We start from the raw sequence: 22,988 nt of genomic DNA on the forward strand, positions 1-22,988 counted from the left end.
TTTTATGGCTGATAAGAGATGTATAGCATTTGAATCCCCTCCAGAACTTCTATGCTGGTCCAACATTTCCCCTGGGCCCAGTGTGACTGTTATAGACTGCTAGCTATCAGACACAAAGTCCCATAAGGCTTGGCCCTCTTTACTAAATCTTGGTCTATTTCCTTGCTTCGAAACCCAATGCTAATTTATTAGTGTTAGTGATTGTTGGTGCAAGAGTTGGGTGCAATTCTAAATGTGCGTGTAATTCATGGTTGTATGATAGTGTGTATTCTGCTAATAATATTTAGTGGTTTTGTAAACCAATATTCTCCAAGTGTCGTTAAATATTCTCAGGCCAGGGTGAATTCTGTTTATAGGAGAAAGGGAACACCCTGGACCTTATATACGGATTGCGTGGATTTTGCACTAATTCCTAAATCTTCTAGGAATAAAATGGCTTACAATTTTGCTGGAATGCCCACAGCTCCTATTCCACCTATAGGTGAATATCATTGATTCTAACCCCATTTGTCTAGCAACAAAGTATCTGATCATTAATGTTTATTATAATAGGAATGGGCCCCATGGGTCCACTAGGTCCTATTGCTGGAGCACAAGGTTTCATGGAATTAGCTAGTCAAGGATTTCCACCATTACCACCATCAATACCTCTCCCTGGTATGAATGATTCTCCCCTGGAGTTCAGTACAAATAAGAACCAGCCACCATTGGTTCGTGAGAGTTCAGACGATAATACTGATCGTAGAAGTGAGAAAAGTGATGGCAGGAGAGACCGAGAAAATAGGGAGGCTAGAGATACTTGCAGAGATGGAGGCAGAAGGTAGTAACTATTATTTGTTAGAGTGTTTGACTTTTCACATAATTTGTTTTCCATGTAAGCTACTCGCTAGAATTCCTGACTTATTTTACATTCTTTATTATAAGATCAAGAGGAGATCGTAGCGACAGACGAGAAAGAGATCGTGAAAGGCGCGAGGAGCGTGGTGAGAGATGCGAGAGGCGTGATGATCGCAGACCTGAAGATAGAAGTAATGCTAATTCTACCTCAAGTAGCACCACCAATACTCATGTTAATAGTAATAGCAATGAAATGTCCTCGACACCAAGCACCACTACGAATGGTACCCCTGGATTAGGAGGAGGACCTCAGATGGAACCTGCCACAGGCGTATGGGGTATGGGTGTTGGTTATCCTATGATGGGAATGGGTCCAATGGGTCCCTTGGGACCCATGATGAGTGATATGACCTTGGGTCCACACATGGGACATGGATATGGACACATGGGGATGAGCATGATGCCTCATGATGGTGCTATGCTAGGAGCTCAGATGTTGGGACCTGAACAAATGATGAGTGATGCTACAGCACAGATTATGAGTGGTGGTCTTCCACCACCATCTTCTACACCTCAGGGTACCAAGGAGATTATTCACTGCAAAAGCTGTACTCTATTTCCTCCTAATCCTAATGCACCGCCACCTACCACCCGGGAAAGGCCACCAGGATGTAGAACCATATTCGTAGGAGGTATAAGTTTTTTCTGTCATTCCAAAAAATACATAACATTCTATTCAATTATACTGTATCAGGTTTACCCGAAAACATCACTGAAACCATAATCCAGGAAATATTTGAACGCTGTGGAGAAATTACCACGTTAAGATTATCCAAGAAAAACTTCTGTCACATACGCTTTGTACTGGAAGGAAGTGTGGATGCTGCTATTTATCTGTCAGGTTACAGAGTACGAATAGGTTCTAGTGGGGATGCTGCGAATACTGGTAGACTTCATGTTGACTTTGCTCAGGTATTTTTAAGTGACTTTAATTGATATTGATCTATAATATAATTTGTGTAATTACCAATGAAATACATTATAAGGCTAGGGATGATCAGTATGAGTGGGAGTGTAGACAACGACAGTTACAACGAGAGCAGAGACATCGAGAAAGGGTTGAAAAAGAAAGACAAAGACCTCCGTCGAGTCCTCCACCAGTGGTGCACTACACAGACCACGAAGCATCCAACATCTGCGAGAAGATCAAACAAGATGACACGTTCATGAAGGCTGTCCAGGTTAGTAGTCTTTTCAGCATTTGTATATTTTAACACTTTACTCTGCTAAACTTTTTAATATGACTGTTGTACATTCGACTAGGTTGTAGTAACTTGGCTGGAACGCGGGGACTGTACGAAACGCAATGCGAATACCTTCTACTCTATGATCCAGTCTACAAACAGTCATGTGCGCAGATTACTCACAGAGAAGGCATCATACGAGGAGGAACTTCAAAAGGCCAAGGAACTTATGAAGGGTAGAATGCAGGGTCTTCTCATCCAATGTACGTATATACCTCACCAGACCATCTTTAGATATAATTTTAGCTTTAGAAGGTTAGACAGAACCGTACCGTATCGTGCGATCAAATAGGACGTTGTACGGTTTTGTACGGGATTATAAATAGTACTGAGAACAGAACCATAAACATACGTAAACATAACGCGCTATTTTTCTCCGGTAAGTGATCTAGAACCTAAACAAAAGAGAAATCAGTCCAGACGTGTCCAGAATGGCGAAAAGTTCCTGAAGAGACTCACAGACAGAAGCTCACGTGGAGCATGATTAATCATAATCGGTTTGTCTTCGTTCAGATTGGTTTGGATCTGGAGGTGTCTCGAATTGAGGCACCATTTTTCATAATGAGGTTATGAGGTTTTATTTGGTAAAATGTAATGAACCCACTCTGATACGGTCCAGGCTAGGTAAAGATACTGATCCGGTTATGCAATAACCTATATACTTGTCTCAATATTACCGCGACTATACTATAGAATGCATACCAGATAGTGAGGTCGTACTGCTTGAAGATCTTGGACCTTCTCGAAGTAGAAGTTTGCTGTGAATGACAGTCTAGCGTGTCTCCAAGGTGGGTGAAGAATGCTGACTTTCGATTTTAGGCTTTGACATCCGCCATCGAATGGAAATGCGGTTTGCGATAAGAGATAATTGAACTCCTAGTGTTATAGTTTACGTGACCAGCTTGCATGTTTGCTGATGCTGATAAGATGGTATAAGGTGTTGGGCATAATATTGACCTTGAGGTCGAGGTCTTAGAACAATACGAAGAAACGTTCTGTCATGGGACCAGGATACCTGTAGATGTTACTATACCAGGAAGGAAGGGTATCGACTATAACAACCAGAATACCAGGTACCAGATATTAAGAATCGTATCAAAATTTCATATGCGCCATCATCCTTAAGTGACCTGGTCCAGTGACAAAACGTTCTGTAGATGAACGGAATGTCAACCTGTGATCTGGTGAATTCTTCTCGAGGGTTGCCAGAGATTCTAGAGAGTGGGATCTCTCGCTGGTAGGCCATTATAAGTATAAGAATCATATGTGTTTGAAGAGCTCCGTTCTCTGAGATCAAGGAAGGTCATGGATTCATTAGTACAGTATGAGGTACTTATGCACGTATCAAAGGACACAGGTTCAAAATTATTTCAGTTCACAGACTCCGGGTGACTAATAATTTAGGTTAGGTTGTACCAAAGGCTACTGACCTTATTAAGGGTCACAAATATATTCTTCTATGGTATATCTAACATTGAGAGTTGTATAAGCTGGCATCGCCAAACAAAAAATCAAAGAGAGGGAAAGAATGGAGTAAAGGGAGCACAGTCATTGATCTTACAAGATGGAAAACATGGAGAATTAAAAACAAAACTCAGTGTCGTAAAATCAGGGTGTACAACAGAGGATTTGTTGTGTTTTTTGTATGCGACATGCGACATCCGTGTCACCAAGACAGTCAGTCAGATCGAACGCGTGTTCACTGCCGCCAGCCACAAGAAGGTCTGGGACCACTTCACCAAGGCCCAGAGGAAGAACATCGAGATGTGGAAGAAACAGTCCTCGGTATGTATTCGCAATTTGAATTTATGTGGAGAACAAAAGCAGGAACAAGAACAAGGTGATAGACCATCAAACATTGTGGATGGTCCTCACCTTAAAATTGGTAGCACCGTGTGGACATTTCATGATTGATCTTGACTAAATCAAACAACTTTGTCTATGTATATAGATAGATAGATACCTATGCAGCCTTTCGGCACGTTGAGATCATTATATGTGCATGAAATAGCCCTTGCACCTTGCAGTACAACTAGACACTAATGTCGCAGGCCAGGTAAGTTTACTAAGTAATCACATTCCTGGGACACTGAATGAACTTTGAGTTTCATATGTATTCGTCAAAAAATTTAAAATGTAAGTCTTATTTATCTTAAATTGTATTCTTCGTGATTCTAATGAAAGACTGATTGAAACTGAAGGACTTCTGATGGATATGCAGGTAATTTCCGGAATATATGAAAATTTTGGACTTCATCACAATGGTCATTATTGTTTTTTTTTTTAATTGTTTTTATTCGTCTTGAGAGCAATAAAATATATCCAGTCCAAGTTGAACAAGCAAGCAGGAAAAACTTGAAGAAATTGTAAAGAGTTAAGAAAATTATATTATTCTTTTTCATTTCTATCAGTCAATTTTACGAATAGCATGCAGACTCGAGGTAAGCATAAGATCAAGAGTAACTAAGATAATTATTGTAAAGCCAATTAAATCAACTTGCGACGGTAACAAGAAACAATTATCTGTAGTTAATTAAGTTTATATAATTATGCAACAGAAAGATCACGCTTCGGCTGTTTATAGGTAAACGGTTTTAATTAATATTAAAATGTATCTTCTACTCGACAATAATATCTAGCGGTAATTGAGAGAACCGCAGCACAGACTACTACTATACTGCATGCCCGCGTAATTGTGAAGATGTCACAAATATCATGTTCAATGAAAGTAATAGTCATGATCAATCCGTGTTCGAATCCGTCTTAGGAAATCAAGGCCGTTCAGCTGGAGGAAGCCTTGATGGAGGGGGAAGGTGAGATGGAAGTCTCAGACTCCGAGGAAGAGCCTCAACGTAAAAAAGGTCGATGTCATTCGGATGTCAACGACGAGGCAGAACGGTTGCAGACTTTAAAAGAGGAAAACGACAGTCTTCGATGTCAGCTGGAAGCGTACAAAAACGAGGTGATTTTTAATATTCACTGAGAAATGCGTAATCGCTTAGCGGTTCCTCCAACAAATTTCACTTTTCTAGGAAATTCTTGTATTTTCTAAATTATGAACTATAACTGTAGTTGTTATATAGTAGTTGTCAGCTAATACCAGCATTTCTACTGAGTAGGTGGACCTGCTGAAGTCTGAGACGAAAGTCGATATAGATGCCAAGGAAAAGCAGATGAAGATGCTCCAGCAAACTTTAAAAGGTATGCAGGAACAGTTAATGCAGTCGAGGAAGCAACAGGCTCAGGATGATCATAAGATCAAGGATCTTATGATGAAGCTGAACGCTACTAGGAAGGAGGATCCACCTGAAAGTGAGATTATCACCTTGGACAAAGATGACGATATAAATGAGGAGCCTAGGACACCAAAACCCTTGGCGATATCATTGGGATGCGTCCAGGTTACACAAAAGGACGCTAAACTAATTGGTATATTAATTATTTGATAGTTAGCGAGACTGTTGATGGTATAATTAGTGTAATAATTTTTATTTTTAAAGGACTCATCGCTACCTTTCTTCACATTCATCCGTTTGGCGCTAGTGTCGACTACGTATGGTCATACTTGCAAAAAATGGAGCCGGGCATAAGGCCCAATGAGGTGGAGGCGCTGATGCAAAGATTTCCTCAAGTGTTCAAACAGGAATTGTCCGGGATTGGTGCAAATATGGAAAGACGATGGCAGTTTTCGGGTTTTAATGTTTATCGCAATCATTGACGAAATTAACGCAGTTATATTTGGCGTGACGAACGAACATTGTGATGTTAAAAATTTTATAGATGCGGATGGCTCCGGATATTTGCCAGGAACCTTGATTAGGTTCTCCCTGTAATCGATACTTTTGATTCTCGATTACGTTTTCAAAGTAAATTTGAAATGTTTGCTCGTAAAATTATTCTTTCAGTTTACGCAACATGGTGTATGTTAAAACACCTTCGCAATTGTAGTTATAAAACAAAGAGAAAATTAATGATAAACACGCCATTTTGTCTTCGCATTGCGTATGTACTATAAGTACGACGTGCAATCACGTTGCGCAGATTACGCTTGTATCGCGCAATTAATTACTCATAGTAAGTAATTAACAATCTTTAAGAATTACCTATGTACTACATAATGATAAATATAGATTATCCGTACGACTTTGTATATAATCAAGCGTGTTTTTATTTACTCCATGAAAGTTTAAAGCCATATTATAAATATTTGTTCTAGTCAATAGAAGCTTTGGGCGGTTTGCATGGTCCTCAGTTTCTTGTCACTGTTTGTAGCGCGATTAAAAGCTGTTTTGATTACTGTTATCATATATTAATTAATTATGATTGTTCCTCATCACTATCCTTGACACGGTTGTTCGATTCTAGGTACTTTGTGGACGACAGGCACGTAGCCGACTGGGATATTTTTATATTGGTATCCGTCTGCATGAGAGAAGTAGCATATAATCGATAATTCAAATTATTAATTCATTATTCGTATTTATCACTTATACAATCCTTATACTAATTACCTTAAGAGTATTTTGACTGACAGATGTATAAGGCACTTCTGAACTCGATTTTTTCATGCAAGTTGAATCATCCTGCACTTCGACATCTCTCGTATTCAACCCTACGTGCCTTAATAGAGTTGGTAATTTTTCCAAGTATTCACCATGGCCGTGGACAATGCCGCTGAGGTCAACATTTGTGACCTTGTCGCATTGAACTGGTACCAGACCAGCAACACCAGTCGCCATTGACAATGTTCGATATAGAAACTTCAATAACCAGTCACCGCTAATAAAAAATGGATCTTGTGATATTAAAAGGATGTAAAAAATATTTGATGTTGAAAGTCGTAGGAATAGGGTTATAATAGGTCAGGAAGTACTGGAATATGTCATACCTGCAATAACCATTAACCATTCTACCAGCCACTATAGTAGAGCACAGCTCCCACTGTTCTTTGTTACTTGTTACTGGTGTACCAAGCATAATAGCATCCTGGATGATGCCTTGACCTCCACCGACCTGTGCCATTTCTCGAAGACAGTAATATACAACTCGTGCACCAAGGCTGAATCCTATCAAGGTTACAGGTCGCTTGCCATGTTCTCTGGTTAGGAGAACATGAGCCAACTGCTTACCAACTTCTGAACTACGTCTACAGCAGACCGACCAGGGATTGTCTATGATAGATGAAATCGAAAGCAGAGCAGCTGGCCAGGCTATGGCAGTCATCAGAGCTGAACAGAAACAAGTTCAAAATATAAAGTAAAAATTTAAATAAATATACTGATATTACTTACTTGATAAGACAGTATACTTCAGCGCCTCCTGAGTAGCAGCTGACATAGCCATGCTCAATATGTAATTTAGAGCTTCTCCTAGCTCAATCAAATATTTGGTCTCATATCTTAATGCATACTGTTCTCTGGAGACAGCTAAGCATCTCCAAGGTCTAACTACGTTATCAGGTTCACGGTCATTGAGCCAACCTGTGACTGCTATGGCGATGTGTAATTGTCTTTCATTACCAGGAAATTGACTTAGAGACTCAAAAGCAAACTCTTCAACTTCTCCAACACGCTTATTCATTTTGTATCCTGGTCGAAGATTGCTTGTAAGTTAGGTCAGTGGATCAAAGATGTTTGGGAATACCTGCAAGCCCTGCTCCAGCAACTCCAAATACTGATCCTAGAATGGCTGCTCCAGCTGTAGTAGACAATACCAATGCAGCACTTGTTCCTGCAGCGCCTAGAAGAGTTCCTACACCTACTCCTATCAAAGGGGCTGCCAATCCTCCGGTAACTCCTATCAGTGTACCACCAGTTATCGTAGCAAGACCAATCGATGCATATCGCTTAATCTTCTTGATCTTCTCGCGATGCTTAGCATCCTTCTGTTCTTTCCTTAGCCAAATAATTGTACCAGGTCACGAGGTAGATCTTAATTAGTAGTTCCTATTTTAATAGGACGTACTCGGTTTGTGGCTCTACTTTCTGACTCAGCCTCTCAACTAGGGAAAGTTCATAGAGTTCCACCAAATCAAAAGGCACCTTCAGAAGTTCAGCTATTCTTCGTGCGAGGACTCTGTGTCTTGCATCATATTCTCCTAAAAGTCATATACTTAATCTAACCGCATTCAATTCTTAAAAATAATATTTTTTTATGGACCTCAGAAATATTACCTGACAATATCCCTGAGTTTTATAGGACACACAAATGAGAGTTATGCTATAAAATACCCTGAATAGCTACTAAAATATTCAAAAACTTGTAGAAAAATAACAATCAATTCTTACCATTACGAAGAGCATTCAGTACAACATCCTGTACTATTGCAACAGCTCTGCCTTTGATGGTAGGATCTTCCAGGAGAAGAGTGACATAAGCATCTTCAGTATGCCCGCTATTACCCTGAGCTAAGATAAACATGACAGGTTCAACCCTTTCATTTAGCATCAATCGAGAGCATATTGTTTTGACATAGCTTTGTCTAAATTCTTGATGACATTCCTGAGGAAACAGTTCTGATAATATGATGGAACATATGGCTGCATATGCATAGGCAGCAGTCTCAGAGATATTTGTTGTTCCAAGCATAGGTCCTGCTACTACACAAAAATAATTAGTTTCCAAATAATATGAAAAATAGATTTAAATTCTTACCTTGGACCTTATTCCTTCTTTCCGACATTGTGCTCCCGATGAAGACGTTTCTATTTTTAATTTTTTATCCATCAAATCGCATCAAAACATTTTCAGATAAGGATAAAGGATTTTATCAAGACGCGTAGTAATAATTCCATTATGGGGTGCTCACACACATTAGATCAAATCTAATGATATCAGTCTACATTTTGCTCAGACTATCAACTTCTTACCTTCTTATAGGCGCCTACTAAGCCTATATGCATACACGCTCGTTAAATAAATAAATCACATTTACGCAGTTTAGATCAGCGTCACAAATATGACGTCATCAGCGTATGTCTTTAGTACGAGTTTAACTTAAAAAATGTCACTACATATAAGAACCTGTACCCTGCTAGCATGTAGCATTTCGTAAATTCGTAGTATTAATCTGTTTTTTTTTTAATACAATGAATAAAATTTAGATTAACTGCATACATTCGCTATATTATTTATAAAAGCTTAAGCGTAGGATTGTTTAGGTCTTTGAATTCAACACAAAGCGTGATGCATTATGGGAACACATTCTATTGGCTGATTCAAAAGATTGGAGCACACGAAACAGCTGTATTTTTTCTGTCATGGCCTCCTGCGTAAACACCGGCACGATTTTATTAATTCTGATTGTTTTATCTGTATAAACGACACTTTAGCATTATTCAAATATAGCCATGGATTCTTATATTATGCAGGTTTGATCTTTATATAATAATTTTTAGGCGTTTTGTATATGCAGTAGGTTTATTATTAAATTGGTTAGTTAAATATAATTTGTTATGTGTTTATTAAAGCTGAGACGCATCTGGTTGAACCAAGACGGTGACACTTTGGCGGTAAATAAACAGTTGCTAATTAAAATATGGCTATTTACGAAAATATAACTGTATTCGTTGTATAGGATCTGTTATCTCTTCGGCATTCACATATATCAATATCTCAATTGGGTTCCGAGGCTGCCATAACCAAAGCTATGGAACATCTGCCATCACCATTCGATGATCTGGTCTTATATCATATGAAGTACTGTTCTTAAAATATTATAAAGGCAATGGTACTAAGGTTCCCTATCCTTATTAATGGGGCAAAATCTTTATTTTTGTAGAACTGTACATGCAGCTGCAAAAGGTGACCCATGCACTGCATATGAATATCAAAGCTCAGCTGTGCAGTCGCTTACCAAGATACTCCAACTACAGAAAGAGGAGAACTGGATGCTACCTGTGATGAATAGGATGTGTCTAGAGTTAAGGTTATTGGCTGTACGTGCTGAGAATTCAAAAGCTGGAAAGAATCCTAAACCTGGTGAAGTCCTAGAGAAATGTACAGAATGTTTGATGGGCTGCTTTAGGGTTTGTGCTGCAGATAATCGGAGTTCTGAGGATGATACTAAGAGATGGGGTATGCTAGCTCTAGTAAATCAATTACTAAAAGTCTACTTCAGGATCAATAAGCTACATCTATGCAAACCTCTTATAAGAGCTATCGAATCTTCTGCCTTGAAAGATCAATTTTCATTAGCACAGCAAATCACCTATAAGTTCTTTGTGGGCAGAAAGGCTATGTTTGATGGTGATTATAAAGCTGGTAAGGATGCTTAAGTACATAAATTCTATTATTATTTAACTTTTATTTAATCCTAATTACAATTATTGTATCATTCCAGCTGATGAATACTTAACTTATGCATTTGAGCGATGTCACAAACGTTCGACGAAAAATAAACGTCTAATTTTAACATATTTGGTACCAGCAAAGATGCTTTTAGGGTACATGCCAAAGAGTACTGTCTTGGAAAAGTACGAGTTGACAGAGTTTTGGGAACTTGCTGAAGCTGTGAGGAAAGGTGACTTACGCAGTCTGGAAAAAGTTATGTCAAAACACGAGACCTTCTTTGTGGGTGCAGGTATCTACCTGATTGTAGAAAAACTTAAACCCATTGCATACAGAAACTTGTTCAAGAAAGTCTACTTAGCCCTGAACACACATCAGATTCCTGTAGAAAGTCTATTAACAGCATTGATCATGCATGGAGTAGAGGATGTAGACATGGATGAAACTGAGTGTCTTGTCGCTAATCTTATCTACGACGGCAAGATAAAGGGGTACATCTCTCACCAGCATAAAAAGCTTGTAATTTCCAAGCAAAACCCATTTCCAAGACTCTCATCGTTAACCTAAGAAACTAAATAATTTTTAAAATAAAATCTTTAACTACTATATTCTGTGCCTACTTGAATTCACATCTTACTATCCAATTTTTATGTCTTCCAGTTAATACTATAATGTTTAGAACTTGCCATTAAGACTTATAAGTTAGCTGCAATGTTTTTTTGCCGGCTCTTGATCGAACATGCATATGCAAGTTATAGAAACACGCATAGATATTGTGCATATTCGCTATCATATGTGTGCCATAGCCCAAGGTGCCATCAGTGTGATCTGACGCCGTTGAGAACCCACACATAAAACAAATTCGAAATAGTCATTGGAAGCGTCTTGATCTAACTTGTCCACTCTATTAACGTTGTTCGCTTGTTAAATACGATTAGGAGAATCAGAAAATTATCCAGGAAGGAAGTTCATCATTGGCATCCGCAAAGATAAAAGTTCGTTTAGGAAATGCGTCCTGAAATCGTTAAAATGACGTGCTATCGATTGTGTTTCTGATTGGTTAAAGCAGTGTTCGATGCAAGTATGGCCGCCTTGCCGTCACCCACGCAGGTACCTTTAGATTTTTTACAATTTTATCGTGAAAATGGTACGGTTGGGGTGCTGTTTACGATTTTAATTATCCGAGAAGATTCTTAGATTGTATCGTGATGATTATGGATTGGATTTTTGCGTGTAATTTCCTTTAAAGTAGATTTGATTTGACGAGCTACTTGGGAGTTTCAGTTCGATGACTTATTCGCAGGATTCTATTTGATATTGAAACTTTATTTCATAGACTTTCAAATACTTCTAAACTGTTTATTATAGTTTTTATTTATTTTATTGTAATCTTAGTTTGTTTTATATTTGTAATAAACACTCCTCTTCCTGTACCTAATTATTTTCCAAATCTAGATGTTAGAGGTCTGTGTCTTTATTTTCTAGAGTTCATAATTTTCTGAGAGGCGTGTCATTTTATCATTGATATTTATCTGATTCTTCAGGTCTTTTGGAATAATTACTTTCGGAAAATGATTAAAAGCTTATACTTTTTTTTCTTTAGGTGGCTGGACGCCATGGAGCCATCTACGAAGCATACTATCACCAGGTTTGTTTCAGTTCATCATACCTAGTTGTATTACAAAGAATCATTTATATTTCATATGTTTGGTGTGCTTAAGGTGGATCCTAATGGGTACGGTCGCATTGGAGCCATGGAGGCTGCAAGGTTTTTGAAAAAGTCACAACTCAGTGATGTCATTCTTAGTAAAATATGGGACATGGCCGATCCTCAATCAAGAGGATCTCTTGATAAAGCAGGATTATTTGTTGCGCTAAAACTTTGTGCTTTAGCACAAGAAGGCTGGGATTTGAATATGGCCAATTTGAATCTAGAAACAGCACCTCCCAAAATGGTAAATATCCTTGGCATTCCTTTATTTTTTGTATGAATTACTGATCTCATAATGATACTAACCATTTATGAATCTAGGGTGAAATTCCAAAAATCCCACAAAAGCCAAACCCTCCTGCAGCACCAGTAATAACATCTGTCAGTAGTGGAGACTGGTCCATAAAACCAGCAGAACGTGTGAAGTATGATAGACTCTTCGACAGCTTACAACCAGCTAATGGATATATTCCTGGCAATAAAGTAAAGGGTGTCCTCATGGATAGTAAGTTGCCATTGGACACACTAGGTAAAATTTGGGATCTCGCGGATATGGACAAGGATGGGATGCTGGATAGACACGAATTTGTTGTTGTAAGTTCTAAAATATAACACTGCTTCTCTGTTTAGTATAAACTTTACTAATACATATATTCATTATAGGCAATGCATCTGGTGTATAAAGCCCTGGAAAAGTATGCTATCCCCAGTGTGTTGCCACCAGAGCTGATGCCGCCAGGGAAAAGAAAAGAATCACTAGTTCATCAGGTGCCCATCAATGAATCAATCGCACCACCACCTATTCCACCTCTACCAAAGACTTCAGTCGATAGCCTTGTAGGATTGAATACTTCCAAGGTACTTTTTGATCTTCCTACCAATAGTCGACTTAGAACATCTTTCAATCCTGATGTTTTATGTATTCAGCAACCACCCGTGGCACAGCAATGGGTAGTATCGGCAGAGGATCAAGCAGCAGCAGATAAGCTCTTTTCCCAGGCAGACATGGACATGGACGGATTTGTATCTGGGGCTGAGATCAAAGATGTCTTTCTACAGTCTGGTCTCCCACAAACAGTCCTGGCACAAATTTGGTATACACGAATAAACTCATTTTGATTTTTTTTAGCAGTTAATAATTTGTTTTTGGGACATTTCCCGATGGTCCTTCAGGGGTCTCTGCGACATTTGTCAGAGTGGAAAACTGAACAAAGAGCAGTTCGCTCTATCCATGTGGCTGATCAAGCAGAAATTGCGCGGAATAGAACCTCCCGCTGTCTTATCCCCGGACATGATGCCACCGTCGCTTCGTAAACTCACAGAAGGTGTTGTGGTGAGTTGAAAATACATATATTGATCTTTTATCGTTTGCTTCTAATACGCTTACGACCTTTAAATGCCTTCCAAAATACAAATACGAATACTCCGAGTATTGCTACGCTGCCGATCATGAAAAGACGATGATCAAATTTTATTTCCATTTCCTGAGCGACCTCGAGCCTGATAGTACCGGCTAGTTCTCCATTTTGCCAGCAACTGAAAATACAATATACAAAAATCCATATTTTCATATAGTGCCGTCTTTACGTTTAAGAACATAAGCTTCTTTCAGAAGTTCTTTTTTTTGAACTGTTCAACCTGTAAATATTTGCATCTGAAAAACGTAGTTTTTCAAAAATTATTCGGTCACGGACATCTATACTGATTCTCCCTTTGGATAGTTCTCTCATCGTAGATGGTTTCATAAATTTATCGCGAATTTTCCAAATTACAGGAGCATTGCTGTTCAGATTTCTGAAAATAGAATTCGGTTATCTTTTTCAATGGTTTTAAATATGCGAATGTGCATAGTTTACCCTGGACATTCAAGAATAGTTTTAGTGTCATGCTTCCGGTAAATTGTAATTCGCTCCACGGATGGTGGAGCTTCCGGTAAACCCTGCAGCACAGAGTATATACCAGCACTATTATTTGCACTCTCCAAGACGTGCCCTGATCGATCGCGGACCTCAAATACAACATTTCTCGGACAGCTAGGCTACAATGATTATTGATTTTTTATCTGTGTTATGAGTAATGAGAAAGATAACCGCACCTTACAAAATCTCATGTGAATTTCTGTTTTGCGTTTCTTAATCGCAGGTATATCCTGAATAATACTTGGTGTATATCTTGACCTGCACGGCAATTTATTCTCAAATATTGGCAAAATTCTATTTATTTGAGAAATTCTCTCTTGATCAACTTCAAAATAAAATCGCAACAATTGAATACACATACAGAAGTTCAAGCGACTATCTATGTTAAAATATCATACTATTGATGTACCTGAGGTTGAAGCTACGTCACGTTGATTTCGCAATCCTGGTATACTCTCATTAGCTATATATCGATGGGCAGTACTTTCCAATAAAGAAATGGTACAGTAACCACTTCGAATTTTCTTTCCTACAACGTCACAGGTAGAGCACACTGTCCAGGATGTCCATGTCGAGTATATTTTAATGTTATAATCTGGCAGTACCACTGCAGGTGCTATTTCCTCAAATTTGTGTACAGTGTGTACTGGTTCCGTACCATTATCAACATGTAAGTAATAGGGAGCATCAACAGTACCCTCTAACTCACACCAATAAGAACCAGACTGATAGGACTAAACAATTGAATCATACAGATATGTGATCCATAATATTGTTTTAGAAAAATCTCAGTTTTTACCCTAATATTATACATGTTTAAGCCAGCATCATCTGATGAAATGATTATGTGTTCTGTTGTCTCAATTGGTTCCATACTTTCGGAAGTCGATATGACCATATTAAAATTATTAGGATCAAAATACCATGAGGTTGATTTATCCAGATTTATTATTATTGGTGATATGCAGATCTGACACTCTAATCTGTTGTTATAAAAGTGAAATTAGTTATATTGATAACTATAAGTATTGGGCTTCTCTGCACACGTGCAGTCCCCTATGAATTAATCACATGCAGGTTCCAATTGTGTCAATTGCTCAATTAATTCATATTCGTTAACAATAATTACATGACAGCAGTTCCTTCAAGTACCGCCACTGCCCTGGGAAACATTGTCTTTTCAGCACCCAAATTCGCATATTTATTTTTTAAACACTTATAATATTCATCCCATCGTTCACGGTGTATTTGACGTTGAGTCTCATTACTGCCAGGGTATTCAAAATCATTTACATCCAAAAACATTTCATCTCCTTCAAAATAACGATTAAAAGATCTTACGTCAAAACATCTTTATGTTATTATTTACCTTTCTTTCCACCGGTGACTTCGTTAATTCTTTTCCGTAATTTATCATAATTCTTCCGTAGAGTTTTTCGTATCCCAAGACCAGACCACACTGTATGAGTTGTCAGACACAATAGCAATATATTTATTATCTCCATCGATAATTATTCAAATTTGCAACGTTTGACAGATTTCTTATAGACTGACTGTAATGTTTTTGTCACAGGAAAACAATAATATTTCTGGATATTCGAATCCCGAACTTGATATGATCAGTAAGGATATCGCAGAACTGGCACGCGAGAGACACAGTATGGAACAAGACATAGCCCAGAAGGAGGCTGATATTAAAATAAAGAATGGCGAGATCAAGAGCCTTCAGAGCGAGTTGGACACATTGGCAGCAACTTTGAAGCAATTGGAGAATCAAAAGGGCGAGGCGCAGAAACGACTGAATGACTTGAAGGCCCAGGTATAGCATCGATTAAGATTTTATACATTAATTGTTCGTTACTGACGTAGGTGTATGATTGCCTAAAAGCTCCAATTATATTTGCATTTTCGCTTTCATGATTACTCCATTTGAACGTTCAGCTTGGCTTTGTTGCGCGCTGCAACCGTAATTAATTTTATTTTCATCCGGTCTTTGTAAGTCATTTTATCAGAAGTCATTTTTTTGTTTTTATACGCCTCAAAGTCATTCAAAATTAAAGTAATTTTTGGACTATAACAAATTTAATTTATACAGTGAGTCTTATTTGTTGGATTCCAAGAATAGCGTAACTTGCGTGTTTTTGCGAAACATTAATTATCAGTTGCTACCGGAGTTAATAACTATTATTTAATTTTTGATGGCTGAGTTTTCAGTTTTATTATTTTTTTTCTTTTCCCTTATTTAATTATTTTGGTTGTTTTTTTTTTTGTTATGTTTCGCTTGTAGAGAGCTGATGTAGATAAAGAATTGAGTGAAGTCGAGCAAGAGATACGGGAGGAACAAAATAAGGTATTCACAATAACTTACACACATTTTTCACAAATATTTAAACTGAGTAAATCGAAGGGACTACTGTTAGGTCAATGTATTCTGTTTGGTGTATGGCAATTTTTTGTTGTTGTGTAAATAAAACCACGACACAGTATATTATTAACTAAATCAGAAGCTAAAAATCTTTGTTGTATGCTGGATCCTGGATTAATATTTGACTTTTATTTTATGTTTATAGACTGTATTTATTTAGGTGATAATTATATCAGATTTTCGGAAAGTCTCAATGGAGTAAAATAGGATCAACCGCGTCCAACATACTATTACTGTGCATGTAATTTTGTGCATTTGTATGGCTTAGCTATTTTAAAAAATAAAAATCATTGGGAGAGGAATAATAACTTATTAATAAAATTCAATATGTCAAATATGGTATTATATGTGGAAAAGTTGGTCTGACGCTCATAGAGACTGTTTATATAAGGTGGACAAGCTTCGACAGCAGGCTGAAGAACAGGAATCAGTCTTGCGTAGTCAAGAAGAAGAACTTCATTCGAAACGTCAGGAACTTGAAGGTCTTCGTCTGGAGGAACAGCAATTGGAACAGCAACAGAACAAGAGCAGAGATCAACTGAATGAGTTAACAAAGAACCTTCAGGATACTCAACTTCAAATTAGTCAGGCGAAGGCTAAGATAACTCATTTGGAGGAACAGCAACGTCAGATGACAGATGCTATCACGCTTTATGATTCTGCATTAGCCGCCGGAGATGCCACCCTCGTTCCTGATACTAGTCTCCAATTCAATCCAGAATTCGAGGACCCTGAGTCAGTTTATTTACAGCAACATATATATAGTACCATTTGTGTTCAATCTAACTTATAAAAGCTCCATCTGTTCCATCTAGATTTAATACAGCGGAGACACGCTCTCCGACGAAGCTTAACGGAAACGCCGACAGCGAGGGCGTCGATCCGTTCGCTAGTGCGAATGGACTTACCGGCGAATCCGCCGGATTTGGAGATCATGATCCATTTGCTTCCAACCAAGCCAAGGAAGCCTTCAACGCCACAGGTGCCGATCCCTTCAGTGGTTCTGGTGGAGTTTTCCAAAGTCAGGCAACCACTGTGAGTTTTATTTTTAATAATGATTGCATCTGCTCAGGGTGAAATATTGTTCTATTTTCATTAACCTGGTAAATATTTTATTATTTTCTTCAGGGTAGTTTCGGTACCGATCCGTTCGCTTCATTTAATGAAGGTAGTATTACCAAAGGATCGACCGATCCATTTGATCCTTTCGGCGATGGTACCGGTAAGGCACAAGGATCTGATGCAGCTCCTGTGGTAAATAAATTATTATTAATAATCCGTATCAGTACTGTATATTATTTGTTGCCTGATGACGAAGACGATAATAATATTCAGGCAAGTAAGGATCCCTTTGGCGATGATCCTTTTGCAAATCTTCATGCACCAACGCGACCAGAAAGTCCCAGTCCAGCTCTACCACCAAAGAAGGCGAAACAACCTCCACCGCGACCAGCACCTCCAAGACCTACCCAGGGTCCCACTGGTCTTGGTCCTATGAGAGCTGCACCAGCTCCTCCGACACCAATAACGACACCAACACCTTCACCAACCCCGGATCCCTTTGCCAATGCGAATTCGGCAGATCCCTTCGGAGCGCAGAACCAGCCTAGCACCGTTGATAATAATAACGGCAACGCAACCTTTGGCCCGTCAAGCGGTGGCTTTGCCGATTTTGCAAATTTCGATTCCAAGGTTAGTTCAAAATATAATGAGAGAAACAGAAACAAAACAATCGAACACGGACACAGACATACCTTTGGAATATAATTATACATGCAGTCCATGCTACAACATAGATGCGACGAGAGGCTAACCTCTCATCATCGCTAAGTTTTTTTTCAGATGACCTCTGCATAGTTCAACCAGGGTCATCTCTTTAGTCTCAAGTTATTACACATTGAATTTAATTACACATTTCTTTTATTTTTTAGTTTGCACCTCTAGGTAGACGCTCTACGTTTTTCAGTTTCTCGTTACGCCTCCGAATGATCCTGACTCCTGGAGCATGCAGTCTACGTATTCCTGACTGAATTTATTTGCATTCCTCGACGTGTATCACATTGCACTTCATTTTGATTTTGTTGGATGTTTTTTTAATGTATTTGTTTTTTTCTCCTTTTATTACCTTAGCTATTAAGTGACTATTACAGAAAACAGCAACAGATCCGGGGTGACCTCAGGATGCAGAAGATAACCGGCGGTATCCGCGTTTGTTTCTGTTGAATTTTTCAGTAAACACAAAATTGACTCGTGACAAAAACCCTGCTTCAGCCGGAACCAATACCAAGTCGACTGGTGCCACCAAGACCAGGAAGCAGACCCCGAGGTATGACGACGCCGAATCCAACGCCAACGCCTACCCCCACGCCTAAGTTGCCAGACTTTACGGAAGATCCTTTCCGAGATTATCGCTATGAGGATCCGTTCAATATTATGGATCCATTTGCCGAAGACACTACGACTACCACTGAAGACAACAACGCGAACAAGAAAAACACTGGAAAGCTGGATCCTTTCGGATTCGAGGCAGAGTTTAGCGATAAGGATGCCTTTACCAAAGGTTTTGACTCAGACTTCTCAACAAACACCTTCCCAATGGCTTCCAGAACGAGAGCCGACAAAAATGTTAGCGGTAAATTCGAGGCAGACTTCAGCAAGGCCTTTTCTGACTCGAACCGCAACCTCAAAACATTTGAAGCAGATTTCGCGAACAACTTTGCACCAGCCACAACCAAGTCTAAGACTGCCGATATTGATGAAGCCTTCTCTGGAAAAGCCGATAAGGTCACGAAAAAATCAAGCCTAGACCTGGCTCACGCCATCAAAGATAAATTGACATTTGGAGATCGCAAACAGAAGAACAACGCAAACAGTAATAATTCCAACAATAATAATCATCACAATATTGGCAGTAAAACGTGGAATGGCAAGATCGCTGTCTCGGCTGTGGAACTTAACGAGATGCAGCAAATAGCTTGGGCTTCGCAACAGAGCTTGCAAGCCGAAGAGGAAAGACGTCGACGTAAAGAACAAGAGGAAGCCGATTTGGCTCTTGCCCTGGAGTTGAGCAGGCAAGATAAGTCTGGTAAAATATAATATATAATATAATTGAAGAAGATGCGCTTAGAGAAGTCAATCTTATTTTACCACGAAACGACAAATGAAAGGTTATCGAGTATAACATCATAGAACAAAGCTTTTGTATACGAACATTCCATATGCGAGCTATTGACCTTCTAATGGCAACGAAGAGGGAAGAACAGTGCAAGAAAAACGAAACAAAGATAATTATATTAAAACGAAATCATCCTGTATCGACCTGTTTTTCATAAAAGAAATAAACCAAAGCTAATTGAAAATATAAATGGAGTAAGAGTGATAGCAAAAGAACGAAATGAAAATATTAAAAAGATGGGGAAAAAACATGCGAATGAGAGAGATGAATTACTTGGATGAAAAAAAAATGCAGTGACGTATATTAAATATCAATAACGACTATAATTATTAAAATCTTAAAAAGTATGTATTCCGTGAAGAGAAGAAGGGAGAAAGTCCATACAATTTAATCGGATATTTTAATCGCCTTTTTTATTTTACATTTTTTATTTTATCATTTTGATTTCAACTTATCTTCCTCCTTGTATTAAGATCGATCTTCGTTACGTTATAAGAGGATAATGCGCATGTAATCTGCAAATTTCGTTTTTTGTTCTTTCATGTAATTTTTTGTTTGCGATACTACGTGCGAAGTTCGAAGATAATCAAAGTCAAAAACAGCCGATAAGAGGATCCGTTGCGTATGCTTCTAAGAAATCATTTCTATCAGCTTTTTTTATTTCATTTTCTTGTTTTTCTCGTAGCAAATGCTAAAAGCAAATCCGTTATGGATTTTTGCAATAATAATTTCATATAATTCTCGTAGCGTCGTTAGAAAAATACATTGACAACAAAGTGTACGCGTGACGATTGCGACCTTGTTTACCGGATGTTGACTTCTACAACAAAAATCTAATGAAAAAGTGCATTCTCTCATCGTTTTACCGATAAAAAAGAATGAAACGGAAAAGAACGTACTACTGTCAGAAAGGATACTCGAATTGACCGCTTAAAACATGCAATCGTAATTTGCATCACGGTTCCCTGACGCAACGGTACAACAATAAAGAGAAAGAAAACGAAGAAAAATCCCAAAGAAAATCGTGTTCAGAATATGTAGGTTATCTGTGCGATCGGCACGATCCGATTAGTATTACCTGCTTTTGCGTGTAATCCGTAAACACAAACATACATATATATTAATATACGAGTCGATCGGACAAATGATAATAATAATGTTAAATAATCGGTAAACGATAGAATAATACCACGCGTAATCGATGATTTAATTAATCCGGCCGATCGATGATTTAATCGATCATTATCGGTCATGCCGATCGTAACGTCGCGAGATCGGTGTTTATCTCTTCTTGTTCTTCTTCCTCGCTTACTTTGAAAGACAAACTAAAAAAGAGAGAAGGGGAAAACATTTGGAAAAAAAAACGCAAAGGAATCCCTCCTTTCTCGTACGAATTGATTGCCCGTCACTTTTTTATTTAATGTATATTAAAATACCGTACACCATAATTAGAATCTGAAATAAGCTGTCATCGTGATCATCATTATCCTATTATATCAGCAACATCCTTTTTCTCATACTCATAACTAAGTATTATTGTTATTAATCATTGATAATTCACGGTAATCGTTCCGATTACCAAGTATAGTCATACTCCTATTGTTATTATTGCTATTACATTATATATATATAGTGCGAATTTCTCATCATTCTCATCAATCGGAAACATCACAAAGTTAAAAGAGAAGAAAAAAAAGACGAAGAAAAAACTTGTGAGAGAAAATTACGAAAAAAAGAACTTATGTGTATATGTATTTATATATATATATATATATATACATATATATATATATTTGTGAAAAACAAATTAATAACTATTGCTAATTATAATACTACTATGTAATAATTGTAAGCTATACATATATTATTAATATTATTATTATAAAACACAGACACTACACCGACACTACTATTATCGTTATTATATCGTTATTACTATTATTATTAATATTATTACTATTGAAGAAGCTATTGATATGAAAGATTCATTAATACTGTTCGTGATATTGCTATCGAGTTAAAGACAAAAGATATACTGGCGCACGAAGGGTGACAAGTTAAGAATCGTTAAAAAAAACAAAAGAGTATCATTAATCTATTAAAGAAAGACAAAAAACAATGATAAACTGAGATTGTTATCCTTCGCGGATTTACCGTGTAAAACCGGATAAATAGTTTCCTATAATACAGGACACTTATACATAATGCACATATATATGTATACACACACACACCGTACATACATGTACCCGGTTATTCAGTCTAAAGGCACCACTTGATCATGTTTAGCATCCACATAAAAGTGGTCTAGTATTCAACAGTTACTGGTACATTGTTAGGTGTAGTGGGCCAGAAAATACGCAATACTAGCACGCTTTTACGTGCTTGTCGGGTAGTTTTACTAAAAGAATCAAATAAGGGCGCTAACTTCAAATAGTGCATTTGAGCTGAAAACGGGGTATATATGTACGTGTGTGTATATATATAATTATCGAGCAGGGTGCAATCGAAGGTATTTGTGTCACAACTTTTATTTATGATTCGCAATTGGATACGTGTACCCATACATCATGATAATACACACATACAGATATGTATACAAATCCTGCATATATGTATATATGCATATATATACATACACACATACATTAACTTTACCGGCCCAAGGATCAAGGATCAAGGACCAATTGCTATGTGGCTATTTTATTATCATTGATGCCAGGACATTAGAGATGGGATAGTACGCTGATAAGATATATTCAGTATTTTGTCGTAGGGACATCTAAACGCCATCTATGAGTTCTCTTTCTCTTTTTCGATCTTTTTTTATTCTTAAATATAAAATATGGGAAAACCACCCAAATCGACGCGTGAAATCGTGAATCCTTGGACGAACGTCCTTGCACGAGGGGTGGGGATGGGACTTAGAGTTTTTGAATTCATAACGAGAATGGCGGAGAGCGGGAGGGGAACACAATACATCACACGAGTCTGTAACGAAAATACTCAGGCACTCTTGATATTACAAGTACTCTAGGAGTTTAGGGCAGAATACGTATAGCTATACTCAATTCTGTACATTTCTCACTTTTTTGCATGGCTGAGATCGCATCTGCGAAAGTGTTTGCTTTACATTTCTTCATTTTCTTTACTTTGTTTTACTTGGAATCGTTACTAGACGACATTTTTATTTGAAGCTTGTGACCCGTTCCGGTAGTCGGAACGAATTTCAGCAGTATTGGACGGTTTAAAGGTACTGGAAAAAAGAAAAAGTTGAAATCATTAGACTTTTTGAGGACGTGACAAATTGACATAGAAAAGTGCCGTT

At 37.9% G+C, this 22,988-nt stretch overlaps 5 protein-coding genes across 12 annotated transcripts; 3 read left to right on the forward strand and 2 right to left on the reverse strand.

Moving 5' to 3' along the window:
- The first annotated feature begins 92 nt into the window (after positions 1-92).
- LOC107262887 (ecto-NOX disulfide-thiol exchanger 2) lies at positions 93-6,296 on the forward strand. Its single transcript, XM_015729532.2, has 10 exons — positions 93-481; positions 553-820; positions 925-1,529; positions 1,592-1,809; positions 1,884-2,078; positions 2,161-2,344; positions 3,820-3,926; positions 4,909-5,103; positions 5,261-5,570; positions 5,642-6,296. Exons 1-10 carry the CDS (start codon positions 256-258, stop codon positions 5,857-5,859), a joined length of 2,526 nt encoding a protein of 841 aa, XP_015585018.1. The 5' UTR covers positions 93-255; the 3' UTR covers positions 5,860-6,296.
- On the reverse strand, positions 6,290-9,094 carry LOC107262888 (transmembrane and coiled-coil domain-containing protein 4). Of its 3 annotated transcripts, none has more exons than XM_015729535.2 (9): positions 8,796-9,094; positions 8,429-8,737; positions 8,315-8,326; positions 8,106-8,238; positions 7,785-8,035; positions 7,433-7,729; positions 7,030-7,369; positions 6,653-6,920; positions 6,290-6,563 (listed from the first exon to the last, which is right to left on the reverse strand). In XM_015729535.2, the coding sequence occupies exons 1-9, from the start codon at positions 8,821-8,823 to the stop codon at positions 6,459-6,461; spliced, it is 1,743 nt and encodes a 580-aa protein (XP_015585021.1). In that variant the 5' UTR covers positions 8,824-9,094; the 3' UTR covers positions 6,290-6,458. The 3 variants fall into 3 exon arrangements, with proteins under 3 accessions (XP_015585021.1, XP_015585019.1, XP_015585022.1); XM_015729533.2 differs by having other exon boundaries at positions 8,429-8,740; positions 8,796-9,092; XM_015729536.2 differs by lacking the exon at positions 8,315-8,326 and having other exon boundaries at positions 8,429-8,740; positions 8,796-9,090.
- Positions 9,095-9,356: 262 nt separating this feature from the next.
- Positions 9,357-11,038, forward strand: LOC107262891 (PCI domain-containing protein 2). The gene is made up of 5 exons (XM_015729540.2): positions 9,357-9,511; positions 9,611-9,652; positions 9,718-9,839; positions 9,922-10,403; positions 10,483-11,038. The coding sequence occupies exons 1-5, from the start codon at positions 9,491-9,493 to the stop codon at positions 10,995-10,997; spliced, it is 1,182 nt and encodes a 393-aa protein (XP_015585026.1). The 5' UTR covers positions 9,357-9,490; the 3' UTR covers positions 10,998-11,038.
- A 112-nt stretch (positions 11,039-11,150) lies between these two features.
- LOC107262885 (epidermal growth factor receptor substrate 15-like 1) lies at positions 11,151-22,326 on the forward strand. 6 transcript variants are annotated; one of them, XM_015729527.2, is made up of 14 exons: positions 11,151-11,540; positions 12,034-12,078; positions 12,152-12,385; positions 12,463-12,735; positions 12,805-12,999; positions 13,069-13,235; positions 13,315-13,474; positions 15,634-15,879; positions 16,348-16,410; positions 16,877-17,220; positions 17,301-17,520; positions 17,614-17,739; positions 17,821-18,177; positions 18,757-21,786. In XM_015729527.2, the coding sequence occupies exons 1-14, from the start codon at positions 11,514-11,516 to the stop codon at positions 19,579-19,581; spliced, it is 3,282 nt and encodes a 1,093-aa protein (XP_015585013.1). In that variant the 5' UTR covers positions 11,151-11,513; the 3' UTR covers positions 19,582-21,786. The 6 variants fall into 6 exon arrangements, with proteins under 6 accessions (XP_015585013.1, XP_015585011.1, XP_015585015.1 ...); XM_015729528.2 differs by having other exon boundaries at positions 11,540-11,577; positions 18,757-22,326; XM_015729525.2 differs by having other exon boundaries at positions 12,805-13,235.
- Positions 13,481-15,653, reverse strand: LOC107262894. Its single transcript, XM_025080263.1, has 8 exons — positions 15,430-15,653; positions 15,190-15,373; positions 14,860-15,043; positions 14,470-14,794; positions 14,237-14,385; positions 13,998-14,179; positions 13,780-13,935; positions 13,481-13,677 (listed from the first exon to the last, which is right to left on the reverse strand). The coding sequence occupies exons 1-8, from the start codon at positions 15,563-15,565 to the stop codon at positions 13,503-13,505; spliced, it is 1,491 nt and encodes a 496-aa protein (XP_024936031.1). The 5' UTR covers positions 15,566-15,653; the 3' UTR covers positions 13,481-13,502.
- Positions 22,327-22,988: the final 662 nt, after the last annotated feature.

Source organism: Cephus cinctus, unplaced genomic scaffold, assembly GCF_000341935.2.
Source record: "Cephus cinctus unplaced genomic scaffold, Ccin1 Ccin1_scaffold0129, whole genome shotgun sequence".
Lineage (NCBI taxonomy): Eukaryota > Metazoa > Arthropoda > Insecta > Hymenoptera > Cephidae > Cephus > Cephus cinctus.